The 17,992-nt window shown below is 31.2% G+C and overlaps 3 protein-coding genes across 5 annotated transcripts; 1 reads left to right on the top strand and 2 right to left on the bottom strand.

Annotated features, from left to right (window-relative positions):
* The first annotated feature begins 5,369 nt into the window (after positions 1 to 5,369).
* On the top strand, positions 5,370 to 9,284 carry LOC130015733 (probable LRR receptor-like serine/threonine-protein kinase At3g47570). Of its 2 annotated transcripts, XM_056106443.1 has the most exons (4): positions 5,370 to 6,201; positions 6,310 to 8,070; positions 8,604 to 8,984; positions 9,082 to 9,284. In XM_056106443.1, the coding sequence occupies exons 1-4, from the start codon at positions 5,418 to 5,420 to the stop codon at positions 9,084 to 9,086; spliced, it is 2,931 nt and encodes a 976-aa protein (XP_055962418.1). In that variant the 5' UTR covers positions 5,370 to 5,417; the 3' UTR covers positions 9,087 to 9,284. The 2 variants fall into 2 exon arrangements, with proteins under 2 accessions (XP_055962418.1, XP_055962417.1); XM_056106442.1 differs by having other exon boundaries at positions 5,370 to 8,070.
* Positions 9,285 to 9,974: 690 nt separating this feature from the next.
* On the bottom strand, positions 9,975 to 12,215 carry LOC126653843 (F-box/kelch-repeat protein At3g06240-like). 2 transcript variants are annotated; one of them, XM_056106404.1, is made up of 3 exons: positions 10,704 to 12,215; positions 10,461 to 10,593; positions 9,975 to 10,286 (listed from the first exon to the last, which is right to left on the bottom strand). In XM_056106404.1, exon 1 carries the CDS (start codon positions 11,948 to 11,950, stop codon positions 10,790 to 10,792), a length of 1,161 nt encoding a protein of 386 aa, XP_055962379.1. In that variant the 5' UTR covers positions 11,951 to 12,215; the 3' UTR covers positions 9,975 to 10,286; positions 10,461 to 10,593; positions 10,704 to 10,789. The 2 variants fall into 2 exon arrangements, with proteins under 2 accessions (XP_055962379.1, XP_055962378.1); XM_056106403.1 differs by having other exon boundaries at positions 9,975 to 10,593.
* Positions 12,216 to 14,989: 2,774 nt separating this feature from the next.
* LOC130015678 (F-box/kelch-repeat protein At3g06240-like) lies at positions 14,990 to 15,751 on the bottom strand. The gene has a single exon (XM_056106312.1). The coding sequence runs from the start codon at positions 15,749 to 15,751 to the stop codon at positions 14,990 to 14,992; it is 762 nt and encodes a 253-aa protein (XP_055962287.1).
* Positions 15,752 to 17,992: the final 2,241 nt, after the last annotated feature.

The following is a 17,992-nucleotide window of genomic DNA, read 5'->3' as shown; positions in this document are numbered from 1 at the left end:
TATTGCAAGTGCACCATTTTATTAATCCTGCAAATACACCATAAATACACTAGAAAAACACCAGAAAAATATAGATACACCACAAATACACTATATATACACCAGAAAAACACTATAGAGTAAATACACCATAAGAACACTACAAATACACCATAAATCAATTCGTAGTTTACAAAATGAGTAGCATCAAAATAAACAAACAAATATATGAACAACAGAAAGACAAAATAATTAAAAAAATCTAAATTATGACAAAAAACCTAAAAAATCTAAAACGATATTGAGGAATCTATAAGAACGCGGTGATGAGAAAATCAATGGAAGAATTGCGGTGATGAAAAATTCATCGAAAAACACGATATCGAGAGACACGACGAAATGCACCGAAAGACGTGCGGCGACAAGATGGAAGAAAACGATGTGCGACAGAAGTAGACAAACGAAAGAGAAAGTTGAGAGAAGTAGACGAACATAAGAGAAGAAGAAAGAAAAAGAGAATTTTAAGAGGAAAAAAAGTAGAGAGAGACAGAGGAAAGTTCGGCTATGTGTGTACAAATGACCTAAAATGAATGTAAGCGTTTTATATACAGTAAGATATTTTTATAAATATGTTTGTAAAATGGGAACCGATGGAAATTATAAAAAATAGGTGAAAAATATGTAAATAAATTTGAAAATCAGATATTTTAAAAATAATCACACAAAAGAAAGAAGAAAAATTCATCAAATAGAGTAGAATTACTTATCATTTAAATAAATATAAATAAACATTTTTTTAATTATTAAAATTTATGTAAACATTTTTTAAGTTGAAGGATTTGTTTGTATTTTTTTCAAATAAAAAGATACATGACAAAACTCTTCCATTTAGTTATTTTTAATATTTTCATCAATAAATTAATTAAACCGTCAATTTTTTTAATTTGAAATAGATCCGAAAGACGAAAATCCAAATAAAGATACAATTGTTTTTTTCCTACGTCAAGGTGCTATTGAAAAAAAAAAATCAAACGGGTTTAAGTAAATTTGCCGTATTTTACTTTTTAAAATTAATATTTTTGTACGATTAATTTTTATATTTAAAAATTATGTTTTTTATTAGTGCATTTTTTGTCTTTATCTATCCTTTTTCTTTTTTGAAAATATCTTTTAAAATCTTTTGTAAGCACTGCAATTGGATGCAGATTTTAAGAATGTGATGATGTACAATAATGGAAGCTCGAGGAAATCGTCCGATTCAAAATAAATGATTTTTTAAAAATAATTTAAAATTGGACTTTATTGAATGTTTTCAAAGTTTTGTAATGAATTTATAGTTTTATAAGATGATTTTGGTCCTTTTTAGAAAACTTAGGAGTCAAATTATAATTTTGTGCAGCTAAGTAGAAATTTTCTTTTAAATGAGAGTCAAATCACAACCTATTCCTAAATTGCAAATTTTAAAACATTTTCGTGTCAAATTTCACTTATTTTTTCTAATTATCTAATAATTGTTATTCTATTAATTAATTTATATAATTTTAAGATTTTGAGTTGTTAGATTTTAAAAGAAAAACATAATCACTAAATTTGCTATATCCTATATCTAGTTTTTGAATTTTTTAAAACGTTATTTTATTGTTGATATCCGTTTCAGATATCTCATGGTATTACTAATAAAAAAAGGAATTTTTGTTATATAACAAATAAATTTATTTTGTCAGTTTGGGGGTTTTTCTGGCTTTTAAAAAGAGAGAGGTGCTTACATGTGAGAGGAAAAAACACAATGTCATGATTTTATCAAAATCTAAATATGCCTAAATAAATTCTTCATTCAACAAACTCTTAAAAGAAATTTTTAAATTCAAATCACCAATAAAATTTTATGAGAGTATAAAGAGATTACTCCAATCATTCATTTTACAAAGACTCTATAAAATTCTCAAATAGTGTGTTTATTCATACCTTTCTTCTTTATAGTTTAAAGCAATGTTTTCAGAACCAGACCGGAGATCGAACCGGCTTCATCGCAGGTTCATGGTTCAACCGGTTCAACCGGGTTCGATCAAATTTTTTTAATTTAATAAATATAAATTATTTAAATCAAATATATAAAATATAATAACAAAAATATGCTTTAAAATTTTAAATAAAATTATTTTTTAAAATTTTAATATATAAAATACACTTATAAATAATTAATATTTAAGAGTATATAATATAATTACTACGTATGAGAGAAAATAATGATTTTTTATTTTAATAAATAATAATCATCAAATTTAAACTATACAATTAAAGTTTATAAATAAAAATTTAAAGACATATTTACCTAAAATTAGTTATTAAATATGTAAAATATAACTATAATTGATCAATATTTAAGCGTATATAAAATATATTATATGCTAAAAAAGAAATTATTTTTGAATATTAATAAATAATAATTGTATTAAGTGGTTAAATTTAATAAATAAAAAATATGGTAATATAGTTGAAAAAAGTTATTTTATTAAATTTATTATGTGAAAATAATAAAATAATTAATATTTAAAAAATATATTAAATAATTAAAGTTAGTGTTGTTTATATGAGAGAGAAAATAAATGTTGTGTATAAAAAAGACAAAAAGTAATTGTACTTGAGAGAGAAACAAAAATAGTGTAATGTGTAAGTGAGAGAAAATGTGAACACATGGGAGTTTGACACATATATAGAGGGACCACACTAATATTTTCTGGACAAAAAAAATGCCTTTTTGACTCTTATTTTTAAAAACCAGATTTATCCGATTGACTAAAAACCGGATTTTACTGGTTCAATCCGGATTTTGACTGATTTTCAAAATATTTGACTTTCATGTTAAACCGGACCGAATAAGTGGCCGGTTCCCAGTTAATCCTGTCCGACCGGCCTGTCCAATTCGGTTGTAACAACATTGGTTTAAAATGACATATGCATCTCCATCATAAATATCTTCTAAAAAATTTTAATACCCAAGTCTGTCTTCAATCTGAATCAACGACTTTCGGCACTTCAAAATTGGTGGTTTCTCTATCTCCAAAACATCTTCTTTGTATCAAGTAATTTCACTTTCGAATTGTGAAATCCACCAAATAATATTTTTGCCATAATAATCATAATTCATATTAAATCTGAAAAATAAATTGACTCTAATACCAATTGTTGTAACATTGATACTAATTGTTGAATTTTTAGTACCAATTGTCTTGACCGGTTCGTGACCGGATTGGTATCCGCAGCGGAATTGAAACTATCTGGTAGGTATTTAATTATGGATTTAATACAAACAATAATATAGCATAATAATAAATAACACAAGATATTTACGTGGTTCTGCATTAAAGCGTACATCCACAGGCGAGAGAATCGAGCCATCCACTGATCAAAAGGAGTACAAAATTGGTGGAAAATCACCAAATAGAGAACATCTCTAGTAAATGTGTTCTTATAAGAAAAATCCACAAAGTGTTTAGCTCTCTATAAAAAGTAACCCGAAAGGGTTAGAATTAATTTTTATTCCTCACACCCCCGCCCCCCTTTTTTTTCCCTTTATTCACATTTATATCTACATTGTGTATTCGGTTTTTGGTGTACTCTAAAATGTGAATAAGGTAGGCTATATATAGAGAATAATTAATCTATATGGTATTAGGAGTACTTATCCAAATTAGATTTATACTTCCTAATTAGTTAATAATAATAAAATTATCCTTCTACCAAATACTTCACTAATTAGAATATTAATACAAATTAGAATTAGAATTCTAAGCATATTCCAACAAGTTTAGTATTAAATTAATAAGATTTCATCATTTAAATAATTAATTAATTTTTTTAAAAATAATTAAATTGTTTAAACAATAAAACCTAAAGATTGAAGTGCAACTTTTATCGAAACTGAAAGTGTGTTAGGAGGAGTATAATGTAAAACTTCAGTATCTCATTACAATGTGTTTCCTACCATTTTAAAAGTCCAGCATGTGAATTTTGCTTCCATTATTTCTGTCGTTTACAATTGATATCTTTTTATGTATACCAATAAAAACAAGTCTTCCGCAATTGATGCTAAATTGCTCTTTATTTTTGTGTAGATGTTGTTTGGAAAACATGTGTTGTGAGATGTTGTTCAAAAAACACGTGTAGTGAGAGGAGTATGAAAATGTCATGAATAAATATTCAAAGAGGTTAATCATATTTTAAAGGCCAAATGTCGTAAAAAGGCCAAACCTTTCATAAAAGTTTCACAAAAGTCCTAAACTTTCAATTTTGTCGATTTTGGCCAAAAACAAATTATTTGGTTTCAATTGTGGCCAACTCTCAATTTGATTTCAATTTGCCTATGTGACGCCTATGTGGTGTGAGATGTTGTTCAAAAAACACGTGTAGTGAGAGGAGTATGAAAATATCATGACTAAATATTCAAAGAGGTTAATCATATTTTAAAACATGAAAAGGAAAATAAAACAAAATAAGCAAAGTAAAGAAACCAAAAAAAACAATAGAGCGTCTAAAACTAAAAACCCACTAAAGTACAGAAACCGAAATGCATGGATTTTGTCCTATTTGTAATTGTAGAAGTTTAAAAGGACTTAGTAGGCCTATCATGCCAATATTTATCAAGGCCAAATATCATAAAAAAAGCCAAACGTTTCACAAAAATCATGACATTTCAATTTTGTCGATTTTGACCAAAAACAGATTATTTGGTTTCAATTGTGGCCAACTCTCAATTTGATTTCAATTTGCCTATGTGGCGCCTACGTGGCATGTACATATATTGAAAGGTCAAGACTTTTGTGAAACGAAGTAATCCATTTTTGGCCAAAATCGACAAAATTGAAAGGTCAGGACTTTTGTGAAACCAAATAATATGTTTTTGGCCAAAATCGACAAAATTAAAATGTCAGGACTTTTGTGAAAGGTTTGGCCTTTTTACGACATTTGGCCATTTATCAATCATATTTAAAACGTGAAAAAGAAACAAATATTTGTTTAAATAGTACTCCGTTAATAGTACATTACGAGTTTATTGTAATAAAATACTTTGATATATGACGTAATTTGAGAGGTAAACTGATTTTTCTTACGTGGCGATTGAAATTTGAAAGAGATGGTTCCGAGAAGGACCAAATTAAACAAAAAATATTAAATGGTAAAGGTTAAAAAGGACTTAGTTGGAAAGTAATAAGAAATTCAAGTTTCTAAATGATCTTTATTTCTGCAAAGTGGTGAGAGTACTGGTGAATGAAGTCTACCAATGCGACCAAAACAAGGCTTTCATAATGTCTACATTCCAGTATAAAACTGTTATAATTACACTGTACTAATATATTATTACTCTATAAATACTGCTTACTCGTTGATGAACAACCTCTGAAATAACTTGTCCCATTGCCTCAGATTAACTATAAAAAATGGGAATTTTTCGCAGGAGCCTTATTGTTATTACTATTATTCATCTCTTTCTAATATTTACCTTAATTCATGCTGCCACCAATGGGACAGATGGACTAGCTTTGCTCGAATTCAAGGCTAAAATTACTGATGACCCTCTTGGTGTCATGACTTCATGGAATAGCTCACATCATTTCTGTGAATGGTACGGTGTCGTATGCGGGAGCAGACATCACCAGAGAGTTACAGTGTTGTATCTATACAGCCTTCAACTTTCGGGTTCGATATCACCACATATTGGCAATTTAAGTTTTCTAAGAGAACTGCATCTCTACAATAACAGCTTCAGGTATGAGATTCCTCCTCAAATTGGCCATTTGCGCAGACTGCAAGTATTGTATCTTTTGAATAACTCACTTGGCGGAAAAATTCCTTCAAACTTATCTTCTTGTTCTAATCTTAATATCTTGGATTTATATGGCAACCAGTTGATAGGTGAAATTCCTATAGAGCTTACCTTGTTGACGAGGCTGAAAGAATTGTATCTGGGCAAAAACAACATAACAGGAACTATCCCTCCGTCTATTGCAAATCTAACATCTCTTGAGTTTCTCTACCTGACCCGAAACAATTTGCATGGAGTTATACCTGAATTCATAGGTCAACTAAAGAATTTGCGAGTATTAGCACTTGGTTTTAATCAATTGTCAGGCACCCTCCATTCTTCAATCTTTAATCTCTCTTTGATTCAAGTTATAGACGTGGGTGGCAATTCTTTACAGGGAACTCTTCCGGTGAGTTTAGGTGTGTCATTTCCTTATCTCCAATTCTTTTCAATTGATGAAAATCAATTCAGTGGATCCATTCCATCTTCAATTTCTAATGCATCAAATATGGAAATATTTGAAGTAGGTGATAATAAGCTTACTGGAGTTGTACCTTCTTTTGGAAAGTTGAATAAACTTTTAGAGCTTTTTCTTTTTGGCAACCATTTTGGAAATGGAAAAGATGATGACTTGAAGTTTCTACATGGCCTAACTAATGCCACTCGTTTAAGAAAACTAGATTTGGGAGTTAACAATTTTGGAGGGATGCTGCCTAAACAAATTACTAACTTTTCTCGAGAACTCGAGAGTATCTACATCAACAACAATCAAATACATGGAAATATCCCAACTGGTATAGACTCCCTTATAAGCTTGAATATATTCGTTGCATCAAACAACAATCTCTCAGGTACCATCCCTTCTGGCATTGGAAAACTCAAGAATTTAGCAATACTTTCTTTGTCTAGTAATGATTTAACTGGAAATATTCCATCGTCTTTAGGAAATTTGACAAATTTGATTCAAATTTACTTATATGACAATCAACTTCATGGTAATATCCCTCCAAATTTAGGGAATTGCAAACAGTTACTAGCATTAAGCCTTTTCAGAAACAATCTTACTGGTCTCATACCTCCACAAATATTTGAAATTTCTTCATTATCAATGGGAATTGATTTATCTACCAATCGTTTGCATGGTTCCCTTCCTAACCAAGTAGGAAACTTGAAACAACTGGGAATATTATATCTTGATAACAACATGCTATCAGGACATGTTCCTAGTGATCTTGGTGGTTGCGTGAGTCTAGAGGCATTATCAATCAGTCACAACTTCTTCCAAGGGTCGATTCCTTCTTCTTTAAGCGCATTGAGAGGCCTTCAGTTCTTGAATCTTTCCTACAACAATGTTTCGGGACAGATTCCAAGTTTCTTAGTGAACTTTAGTTTATTAGCATTGGATATTTCGCATAATGATTTTGAAGGTATGGTGCCAATAGAAGGAATTTTTAATAATGCAAGTGCAACATCAATAGTCGGAAACAAGAGATTATGTGGTGGCATAAGTGAATTTCGCCTTCCTTCATGCAAATCTGATCAGAAACCGAAAAGAAAACGACGACGAACTGTAATAATTACAGTTTCAGCGTTTACAGGAATATTAGCATCAATACTTGGTTGCTTATTTCTGTGGTTTCCAAGAAAGAGGAGAAAAGATTCATCCTCAAGCGATTCTGAGAATGTTAATTTATTGAGACTGTCTTATCAAAATCTCCTTAAAGCGACGAATGAATTTTCTTTGGATAATTTAATTGGTTCGGGTGGATTTGGGTCTGTATATAAAGGAATTCTTGAGCAAGACGGACTTGTAATTGCAGTGAAAGTGCTTAATCTTATGCGTCGAGGAGCTTCTAAAAGTTTCTTAGCTGAATGTGAAGTGTTAAAAAATGTCAGACATAGAAATCTTGTCAAAGTAATCACTGCTTGTTCTAGTGTTGATTATGCCGGCAACGATTTCAAAGCTTTGGTTTATGAGTTCATGGATAACGGGAGCTTAGACGATTGGCTGCATCCAACACATCATCCGAGGAATTTAACCATTGTTCAAAGGTTGAATATTGCGATTGATGTAAGTTCCGCTTTGGAGTATCTCCATTGTCATGCAGGGATATTGCCGATTGTTCATTGTGATATAAAACCAAGTAATGTTCTTCTTGATAAAGAAATGACTGCACATGTGGGTGATTTTGGGTTAGTCAAGTTCTTTCATGAGGAGATTATTCATCCTACTCCAAATCAGTCCACCTCTCTTGCAGATGTAGGAACTATTGGTTACTGCCCCCCAGGTAATTACTCTCTTAAAATTTTGAAAACCGTTATCTTTGTCTTTATTAAATTCAATTATCGTGTTAAAAGAGTGAATGGTACCATAATTTTGTCTGATTTTTAAATTTGGTAGTAAAATTTCAATCCATATAAAAATAGTATCAAAATATAGTTTTTCTTTCAAGTCAAAGTACTTAATTTTTCTAATCAAAACTAATCTATTGGTAATTTGTGACACTATATTCTAAAATTCCTTTGCAATTTAAGGCATCAGGCCAGATGGTCATGTGATGGTATATTTTTAAAAATATATTTTATTCGGTGAGCTTATTAGATTAGAAAATGCAAGGTATTATTTTGTCAAAAACATTAATTTGATACTACTTGATACCAATGAAAGTGTTGGTACCTAATAAAATAGACAGAAAAAGTTAGTACCACTCAAACTTTTCACACCTATGATTCTAGTTTTCGTTTGATAATTTAGTGCAAGAATTAGATTTTATGCTTTATGAAACAAATGCATTAATCAATTGGTGATGTATTATTATAGAGTATGGCATGGGAAATGTTGCTTCAGCATCGGGTGACATATTTAGTTTTGGTATACTTTTATTGGAGATGTTCACCGGAAAGAGACCAACCGATGACACGTTTAAAGAGGGACTAAGCCTCCATGAATTTGTCAAAAGTTCTTTGCCTGAGCAAGTGACAGACATTGCAGATCCCACTTTTCTTCAAATGGAGGAAGAACCATTGAGTCATTTTCATTATTCCAGGAACATCATGAGAAAAAATAGACTTATTGAGTGCTTGATTTCAGTACTCGATATTGGAATCTTATGTTCTTCTGAATCGCCACAAGAACGCTTGAATATTGGTGATGTTGTTACTCAACTCTCTTCTATCAAAAACAAGTTACCAGTGACGATAGGTAAATAAATAATGTCATTTTTTGCTCACATTCACAATAAATTTATCCTTAGAATTATGCCAAGCTAAACTTAAATCTTTTGTGGTTTTTGCCTCAGGTTGAATATGAATGGAGATGGAATGCAATCAAATTGATATGAAGCATCAAATGTTATTAGAGAAATTTGGGAATTTTTGATAATTTGGTTAAGACAATAAGCAAGATTTGTACAATTGTACGGTTATCAATAATTTTTTGTTAATCCGAAATTGTAATCTTATTATAAAATTTGTAATAAAAGGGCTGATAATGTTAGTAGAAGTCGACAAGTTTGTGCATTTTGTCTATTGTGTTTATAATGAAGTAGAAAAGGATTTGGAAAATTATTTGTTTTATGCTGAAACTTGGAATATTTTCTCTGAACTGTAGTGTATTCTAATGGACACATGCAGTCCCTGAAGGGCATATGCCAAAATGAATCGAAAATAATTAAACCAAACTAAAAAGTAAAATTATGAACTTTCAATTCAATTCGGTATAAATTCCCACAAATTTAGTTTGTTCCGTATGAATTGAATGAATTTTTGACATTTTAATGAAATAAAAGAATTATAATTACTAAAAAAATTTCTAATGGAAGGCCGTTCCAAATAACAAACTTATATATGTTGTTTTTGTTGCCCAAACGAATAGAGATGTAATGGTTATGTTTGTTTGATGAGAAAGCATTTTGTATTTGGAGTTCTAATGATAGATTACCATAACTTTCAAAATGGAGTTGATGAGAAGATCCAAAGAAAGATTGCAATTAATCTTTTGAATTATACATCTATCTCCATAAATCATTGTGAACATTTTTTTCTGGCAAACATTTCTCGGAGACAAGTTGTTTAACTTGAAAGTCTAAGACCAATTAAATAAAGAGTACTTATATTCCATTGCACAAATAACGTAAATATTCATCATTTCAAATGATAAGGATTAACAAGAGAAAAGGTGACAATATACAAGTATGATCAAAGATCAGACACAAATGGCTCAATTATACAATGAAGCTAAGTGCATTGTTATGGTCAAATTCTTACAGCTCTATCTTATTCTTGAATCAAACCGAGACAATCCACATATTACGTTCTAAAACAGAACAATGCTATACCTACAAGACCCGCACAGGTCAAAAAAATAACAAACAATTTTGGATATATTTATAAAGCTAGAATCAAACAATTTTTATTAAGGAATTGGGAGGAACCTCCTTCACACTCTTACAAGTCCCATAAATACAAAGATACTCCCAAATCCAAATATAATCAGTAGGTTGGCCTACATTGTAAACCAGAATTCATTAATTTCAAATGCTAAACCAGCATTAATTGTCACTAGAACTGCACTTCCCAATTCGTTCATCTCAAAAGGAACTGACTATCGAGTCATAAGTCTTCAAGCAACCAAAGGAAAAATCAATGAAGGAAAGTTCATTAATTATCAAGTACTTACAGAACCATCAGTTGTAAGCAGTGGTAATTTGTAGCAAGGACGATGAGAAAATGCAGCAGCAGGAGAGACAAACTCAATAACACAATATGCCCAAGGATTGCACCAGATCGCTAAAAAGAATTGAAATTAAAACCTAAAACAAAATGAAAATCAACCGATTTAAAACTAAAACAAAATCAAAATCAATCGACTAAAACCTAAAAGAACTAGTTAGTACCATCCGCTTTGTCAAGTAAAACTAACCTCTCCAAATAGCCACAGAAATAAGAATTGTCCATGAGAAACTCCATGACCACGCTACACCAAATTTGCTTATGAGACTCATAACCCTAAAATGAAATTGATAGCTCGTTAGAAATATCATTACCTTTGTCAAATAATGCTAGGCTCTCCACATGCCTATAAGCAAAAGGAGGCCTTCCATACTTTTCTTCGCTCAAAGCCAGTAGATTCTTTATCCGTCCATTTAAATTATACGAGGCTAAGCGTTGCCCTCTACAAAAATGAGCTAATATTTCACCATTATCTCTAAACTCGAGCACATTTGAAAATCCTCTCCAGCGTTTTCCAACTCTAGCTAACTTCATCCATTCACCACTGTCATACTCTTTCATCACCCATATATCATTCTCATAAAGATTATTTCGAATAATGATTGCGACGGATGATTCTCCAAATGCTTTGATTTGAAAATTCCAGCGGTGATTTTCCAAACATTGAGTGGGCAATATTATTTCTCCAAACATCTCATCTCTTAAATCAAACACCAAAACCAACTTCTTACTTGTCTCATAAGGATGCCAATAAAATTTACCATTAACAAAAGTTGAACGGCATGTAGAACATATGTGATTTCTATAGCTGGTGGGAGGAACATTAGCGATTTTCTTCCAAGTGTTGGAATTGAGTGAATAGAGAACCACATCTATAGTAGAGGTAGAATACTGAGCCACAAACAATTTGTAATCATTAAATCGTGAATCAAAGCCAAACCCCAATAATTTTGATTGATTCGAAAAGTAATTTGAGGCTAGAAGGGGAAAACTAGTTTCAGGTAGGAGCAAATATTTTCTAATGGAAGGGTTCCAAATAACAAATTTACATATGCCGCCGTTAAAGTTGATATTCATTTTGTAGACATAAAAGAGGCAGACAAGACCATTACTGGAGCCAACCACGTCGCAAGCGTCGGCTTGGTTGAAGAGTGGCTGGACGGGTAGGTATTGATCGAAATCTTTATTGTCGAAATGCATAGAGAATTCGTAATTAGATTTATAAGAGTGAAGCAGAAAAATGAAACGGTGATGTTTGTTTGATGAGAAAGTAGTGTGAATTTGGTTAGAGATGAAATGAGGAGTTCTGATGATGGAATTCCACAATTTGCAGACACAGGTGAATTTCAAAAGGGACTTGACAGGCAATCTGAGCAATATTTGAAATATAACTTCTTCAGGTAAATATTCTGACATCTCAGTTCTTTTCATTAGCATATTATTTTGGCTCCCTCGACTTAATTCAGAAGATATAAATAGAAAAAAAAAGTATAATACCTTTCAAGAACTCTAGATTGTCATTGAGATTAACAAACCTGCTTTTATGAAGCAAATTGGTCCGGCGGCGGAGCTGGCGTCCGCCCTTCCTCCGTCAGCGTGGTTTAGGGATTTTAGTTTATAAATTTGGGTCCGTTAGGTTGTAAGCCGGAGAAGACGAGTCGTTCCTTTTGTTTTGTTCTCTTTGATCAAAACAGTGTCGTTTTGATTAAAGAACAAAATGAAAAGTAGATTGTAAACAATTTGGTGACTTGTCATGTTACTGTAGTCTTTATCTTGAATGATTTTTTTATTTTGTATATAAATTAATTTAGTTTATATGATAAATTATTTATAATAAATTTTAGCAATGATAAATAATGAATTAAATAAAACTTTAATAATTAAATATGTGTTTATGATAGTTATTATTAAATTTTAATAATTATGTAGTTGATGAATTAATTTGTTGTTATTTATTATTTTTGGTTAAGAATAATTATTTTTTTAATATTTATATCAGTAAATTAAATACTTACAATTCTGTCCTTTTTTTTCCTACAAATTACATTTTTTTAAGGCAGAAGGTACAAAAAAATCATCGAGTTTTTTCAGTTGGTACAAATACCCCATTGTACTAAAAAGAGTACATATAACCACCTGAACTCAATTTTTTGGTACAAATAACCCACTGCCGTTAACAAAATCTTAACTCCGTTAAATTTATAAGTACGAGGTACAAAAAAACCATCATACTTTTTAAAACGGACAAATATAACCCTATAAAATATTAAACCTTATAAAACAAAACTGTCAAGATCGTGGATTCAATTCCTCTCACAAACGTTCCTCCTTCCTCAATTATAAAAAAATATATTATATAATACTAAATTTACATATGACTAATATGTTAATATATATTATGATAATTATATTTAAATTTAGAAATATTTTAGTACAAATATAAATATATTTTCAAATTTACATATGATTAGTATTTTTTAATAAACATCTCATATTATAATTTTTAAACTTTAGTACTTATACTTTTATGTGTGTGCGCGCCCGCGTGTGCATAAAATTACAAAAATATTTTTCAATCAATGTTAAATATAAATTATAAATTTGAAACATTTTTTAAAATACTAATTTATAAAATAATACACACACACACACATGTATCTAAGGCCGGCCCTGATCAGTGGTCCTACTCGGATTTACAGAGGGCTTTTGGAAAATATCGTATTCATGGAATTACTATTGCACGTAAAAATAATTGATCAAACAAACGGTTTGGATTCCTCCATCTAGACCTAGAACAGGATGTGGATGACTCTCTTTATAGGTTGAATGATGTCTTCATTGGATCTAAGAGAATTAGGGATTATGTTTCGAAATATCAAACCCCTAATAACTTGCAACGTTCAAACAAAGTAGTTATTAATCAGCCCAGGATTCAACCTAAACAACATGACTTCATGACTTCCTTGAGAGATTCTCGATCATATGCCCAAGTGGTTAATAAACGTCCTGTTATTTACACTCCGTCGTCATCTTCTTCACGCCTTAGCTCATCGATTGTTAATGTCAATGAGCTACTAGATATGCTTAATATGGCTTCCTATTTGCTGAATCATGGCATCTATTATAACTCATTCACTCTACTTGGTGGGAAATATATATTGCTGAATTTTTCAAATTAAGATGACAATGTTTAATTTGTAAAATTATTCCACACGTTATTGGACTTCTTTGATACTCTTTTACCTTGGGACGGTTCCTTCGTCTCAGGAGAGAGAATTTCTTGAACCAATATTTCTAGTGTGCCGTTGATCGCGTGGGAAGATAAATTCTTCAACTTTATTAGTGAAAAAGTGGGATCAGTTGTGTCTCTTCACCCGTTGATTGTTTGTAAGGATCGTATGGATGCGGGATCGGTCCTTATCTCGACAAGCTCGAGTAGCATTGATTGTGAGTTTACAATTACTATCCATAACCGGGTATTTAAAATGGAATCGTTTATGAGTTATATTAATTTTATTATTTTTTTGTTTTTTGTGTTTTTTATGAATTATTTATTTTGTCCTTTCTTTTCTTTGTGGAGTTATCAAATGGTGATTGAATCAGATGCTGTGAGTTTGCAAATAATTGGAGAAGTTTGACTTAAAAAAATTATTTTACAGTCAATTTAAAGAAATATAATATATAGTCGTTTGACTTAAAAAAAAATAAAAATAATCAGATGGCTAATCCTTTGATTAGAAAACTGACTAAATGACATTATTCAGTTAAAAAAAAGTACCCCTGAATTGGTAATAGCGGTTTTGAAACGGCCTTGTGATCCACCGGTACGTCGCACTGGCCGAACAAAGGAAGCCTATTTAATTTTTAGGTATAATAGAGAGGTTAATTGAGGTTGGTTGCCGAAAATTGCAGTAATTACACATAGACAACAAAACCTTTATATCTAAATACTAGCTACTACAAAATAACTCAGTCAATATCCAACTAATAACCTGGCAATTTTACTTATGGAAAAACTCAACTATAGAAGTTTTTATCATTAAACCAAACAGAAAAGTAAAGAAAATTCAATATACAAGCAGGCTACTGCAAGTAGTGTAGAATGCTACGTAGAATGTCACAGAATGGCTCAGAAAAGCTTTCAACAAAATCAGGAGTTTTTATTGCAATAAATTTATAAATAAGAACACGCGATATCAAAGTAAATAACTAGTTACTACCATCTGATTTGTCGAGTAAAACTGAGCCACCTAGCCTGAAAAACAAGAATCGTCCGTGAGAACCGCCTTGATGACAGTACACCGCAATCTCTCATGAATCATTACCTTTGTCAAGTAATGCTAGGCTCTCCACACACCTATAAGCAAAAGAAGGCCATCTTCCATCTTTCTCACCGCGCCAAGCCAATAGATTCTTCATGTGTCCATTTAAAGAATACGAGGCTAAACGTTGCCTTTTAAAAAAATAAATCAACATTTAACCATTATCTCTAAACTCAAGTAGATTTGAAAATTCTCTCCAGCGTTTTCCGACTCTTGCCAACTTCATCCATTCGCGAGTCTCGTACTCTTTCATCACCCATATATCATACTCATAGAAACCATTTCGAACAATAACTGCAATGGATGATTCTCCAAACGTTTTAATTGTCAAATTTGTACTGCGGTCATTTTCTAAATATGCAGGCAATGATATCTCTCCAAACATCTCATCTCTTAAGTCAAAGACTAGTAACATCTTCCTCAAATTCTTATTAAGCATTGGCCAGTAGAATCTACCATCGACGACAAAAGCTGAGGAATAAAAAAAATCTATGTAATATCTACAGCTGGGAGTAGCATTAGTGATTTTCTTCCAAGAATTAGAATTGAGTGAATAGAGAACCACGCCCTTAATAGAGCTAATCAAATAATGAGCCACTAATAATTTGTAATCATTCAATCTTGAATCAAAGCCAAACCCGATTAATTTTGAATCAGACGAACCTAAAGGAGGAGAACAGCAAGGACGTTCAGGTATCATAAAAGATTTTCTAATGAAAGGGTTCCAAATAACCAACTTGTCTATGTACTGGCTGTATTTGATAACACTTTTAAACTGGTTATTGTTTTCGTAGACACAAAAGAGGCAGACAAGACCATTACTCGAGCCGACCACTTCATTAGTATAGACTTCGGCTTGGTTGAAGAGTGGTCGGACAGATAGGAGCTGATCGAAATCTTTGTTGTCGAAATGCATAGAGTATTGGCACTGTAATTTTGAAACTGAATATGGGTAGATAGATCTATTAGAGTGAAGCATAAGGATGTAATGGTGATGATTGTTTGATGAGAAAGTAGTGTGAATGTGGTTTCAATTGTTCATTGTGGAGATGTTGACCAGTTACCAGATATTTTGATAAAAGCTTTACCAAAAGCCGGATTTTGAAGAACTTAGATCAGGCTCAAAATATGCAATGTTTAAAATCCAAAGGAGGAGTGAAATTAAGAGCCTGTTTAGATCAATTCTAGTGCAAAATTCATTTGATTTCTAAATGAATTCTATTTAAAAATCATCTGAAAAGGAATTTTTGTATAGGGTTTTTCGAAATTTTAAACATAAAATTAATTTTATATAAAATAAAATAAATTGAATATTGTATTTCGAATGTAATTGCAAATTTAAATTGTGAAAATTCATTTAAACCGAATACGTATCTTGTGAGAGTACTGAATGAATACCAATAAGGCCAAATTAAAAAAGTCTCTTCCCACAATTGTCTTCCATCCGCCCCTAACCAAACCATTCTCCGACCAAACAATTCAATTATCCAAAGTAAATGCAAGAACAAAATGCTCTACTGATGCATGAAACAAATGACAAGTTTTAGTTTTCAGATGAAAAGCAAAGTAAATAACACTATTTGTAATCGTAAATGTTAAAAGGGACCTAGCAGGCCTATCGTGCAAAGTTCAAGTATCTAAATTGGTATTCATTTCTGTAAATGGTACTGAATGAAGTCTACCAATAATGACAAAACAAATCTATCAGTATCTGAGTGGAATAGGGGCAATGACTTGAAGCACAACACATAACAAAAAAAGTCTTTTTGTCCATGACTTTAACTAACGACCGTTAACTTGCTGACGTGAAAATAGAAAAAAAATACCCATAACATTTAAAATACATTTTTGATTTCAGATGAAGTGAAATGATGTCGTGTCTGAAAAAAGAAAATGTTTTGATTTTATTTACACAAAACGAATCTTTTTAATCTTTTCCAGTCAGATTTGTTCTGTGTCCCCGTGGCTTCCTAGCTACGTGGATTAGTAATTTGGGTTTACTCAAGAAAAAAAGAGCGTGAATAAACACTTTTAACAGACTTCCATTTAGGGACCTGAAGTCACGAACCCGATAGTTTAGGGACCAGTAAAAGACAAAAATTAGTTTAAAGACCAGATAATCAAAAGCGGTACAGTTTAAGGATCTAGACATGGATTTTTCTAATAATAAATAAAGAACGTTCAAAAGCATACGAGATGATCGATTAAAATGCCTTGAGGTCGGAAAAAGAGAGAAAGGCATGTATGTGTAATCCGAGGACACGATTTCTTCCGATTAAAATGCCTCAAACCTATAGATGTATAAGGCCATGTTTGGTTCATGGAATTGAATAGCATGGAATAGAATAGTTATTCCATAAAGAATGGAATAGCCATTCTTTAATTTTTGAGAGGAGTGTTTATTCCACAAAATCATGAAATAGCAATTCTTTGGAATACCTATTCCATGAACCAAAGTTAAGAATTGTCATTCTATACGGAATAGCTATTCCATTCCGCATCTATTACATGAACCAAACATGGCCTAAGTTGTAACAGCAAAATTTACATAATCTTGGAAATTTCTAATAATAAACATCTCAAAGGTACTTTTCTTAAGGAGGCTGAATGTGAGAGTACGGAATGAATTCAGCCTAACCAAACCATTCTCCGACCAAACAATTCAATTATCCAAAGTAAATGCAACAACAAAATGCTCTACTGATACATGAACAAATGACAATTTTTAGTTTTCAGATAAAAAGCAAAGTAAAGAGACCAAAATAACACTATTTGTAATCGTAAATGTTAAAAGGGACTTAGCAGGAGGATGCACGGAAACTTTATGTAGGGTGAGTTTTTCCGTTTCGGAAACGTTTCCGTTTCCGAAACTCTCAGAAACTCTTCGGAAATGTTTCGGGCTCGTTTCTGTAAATACTAAAAGTTGGAAACTCGTTTTCTAAAAACAAACCCGTTTCCTATATAAAAAAAATGCTTAAATAATTAAAGAAAACCCTAAAAAAGGTTAAATATCTGATCAATCATCCATAGACTTTATAAATATGGAATATTGATATGTTATAGGAGTATTTGTTATATATTCAAATCATAGACTTTTTTATTATGGAATTTAATAATATGTTATATTTGTTATATATTCTACTAATTTATCTTATCA

This window comes from Mercurialis annua, linkage group LG6 (genome assembly GCF_937616625.2).
Source record: "Mercurialis annua linkage group LG6, ddMerAnnu1.2, whole genome shotgun sequence".
Classification (NCBI taxonomy): Eukaryota; Viridiplantae; Streptophyta; class Magnoliopsida; order Malpighiales; family Euphorbiaceae; genus Mercurialis; species Mercurialis annua.
The sequence above is the reverse complement of the archived record's forward strand: the minus strand, read 5'-3'. Positions and strand labels throughout refer to the sequence as shown.

Coding starts and splice junctions, on each gene's coding strand:
- LOC130015733 (XM_056106442.1), top strand. CDS start 5,418: ATGGGAATTTTTCGCAGGAGCCTTATTGTTATTACTATTATTCATCTC. Junction 8,071..8,603: donor TATTGGTTACTGCCCCCCAG/GTAATTACTCTC, acceptor GTATTATTATAG/AGTATGGCATGGGAAATGTT.
- LOC126653843 (XM_056106403.1), bottom strand. CDS start 11,950: ATGCTAATGAAAAGAACTGAGATGTCAGAATATTTACCTGAAGAAGTT.
- LOC130015678 (XM_056106312.1), bottom strand. CDS start 15,751: ATGCATTTCGACAACAAAGATTTCGATCAGCTCCTATCTGTCCGACCA.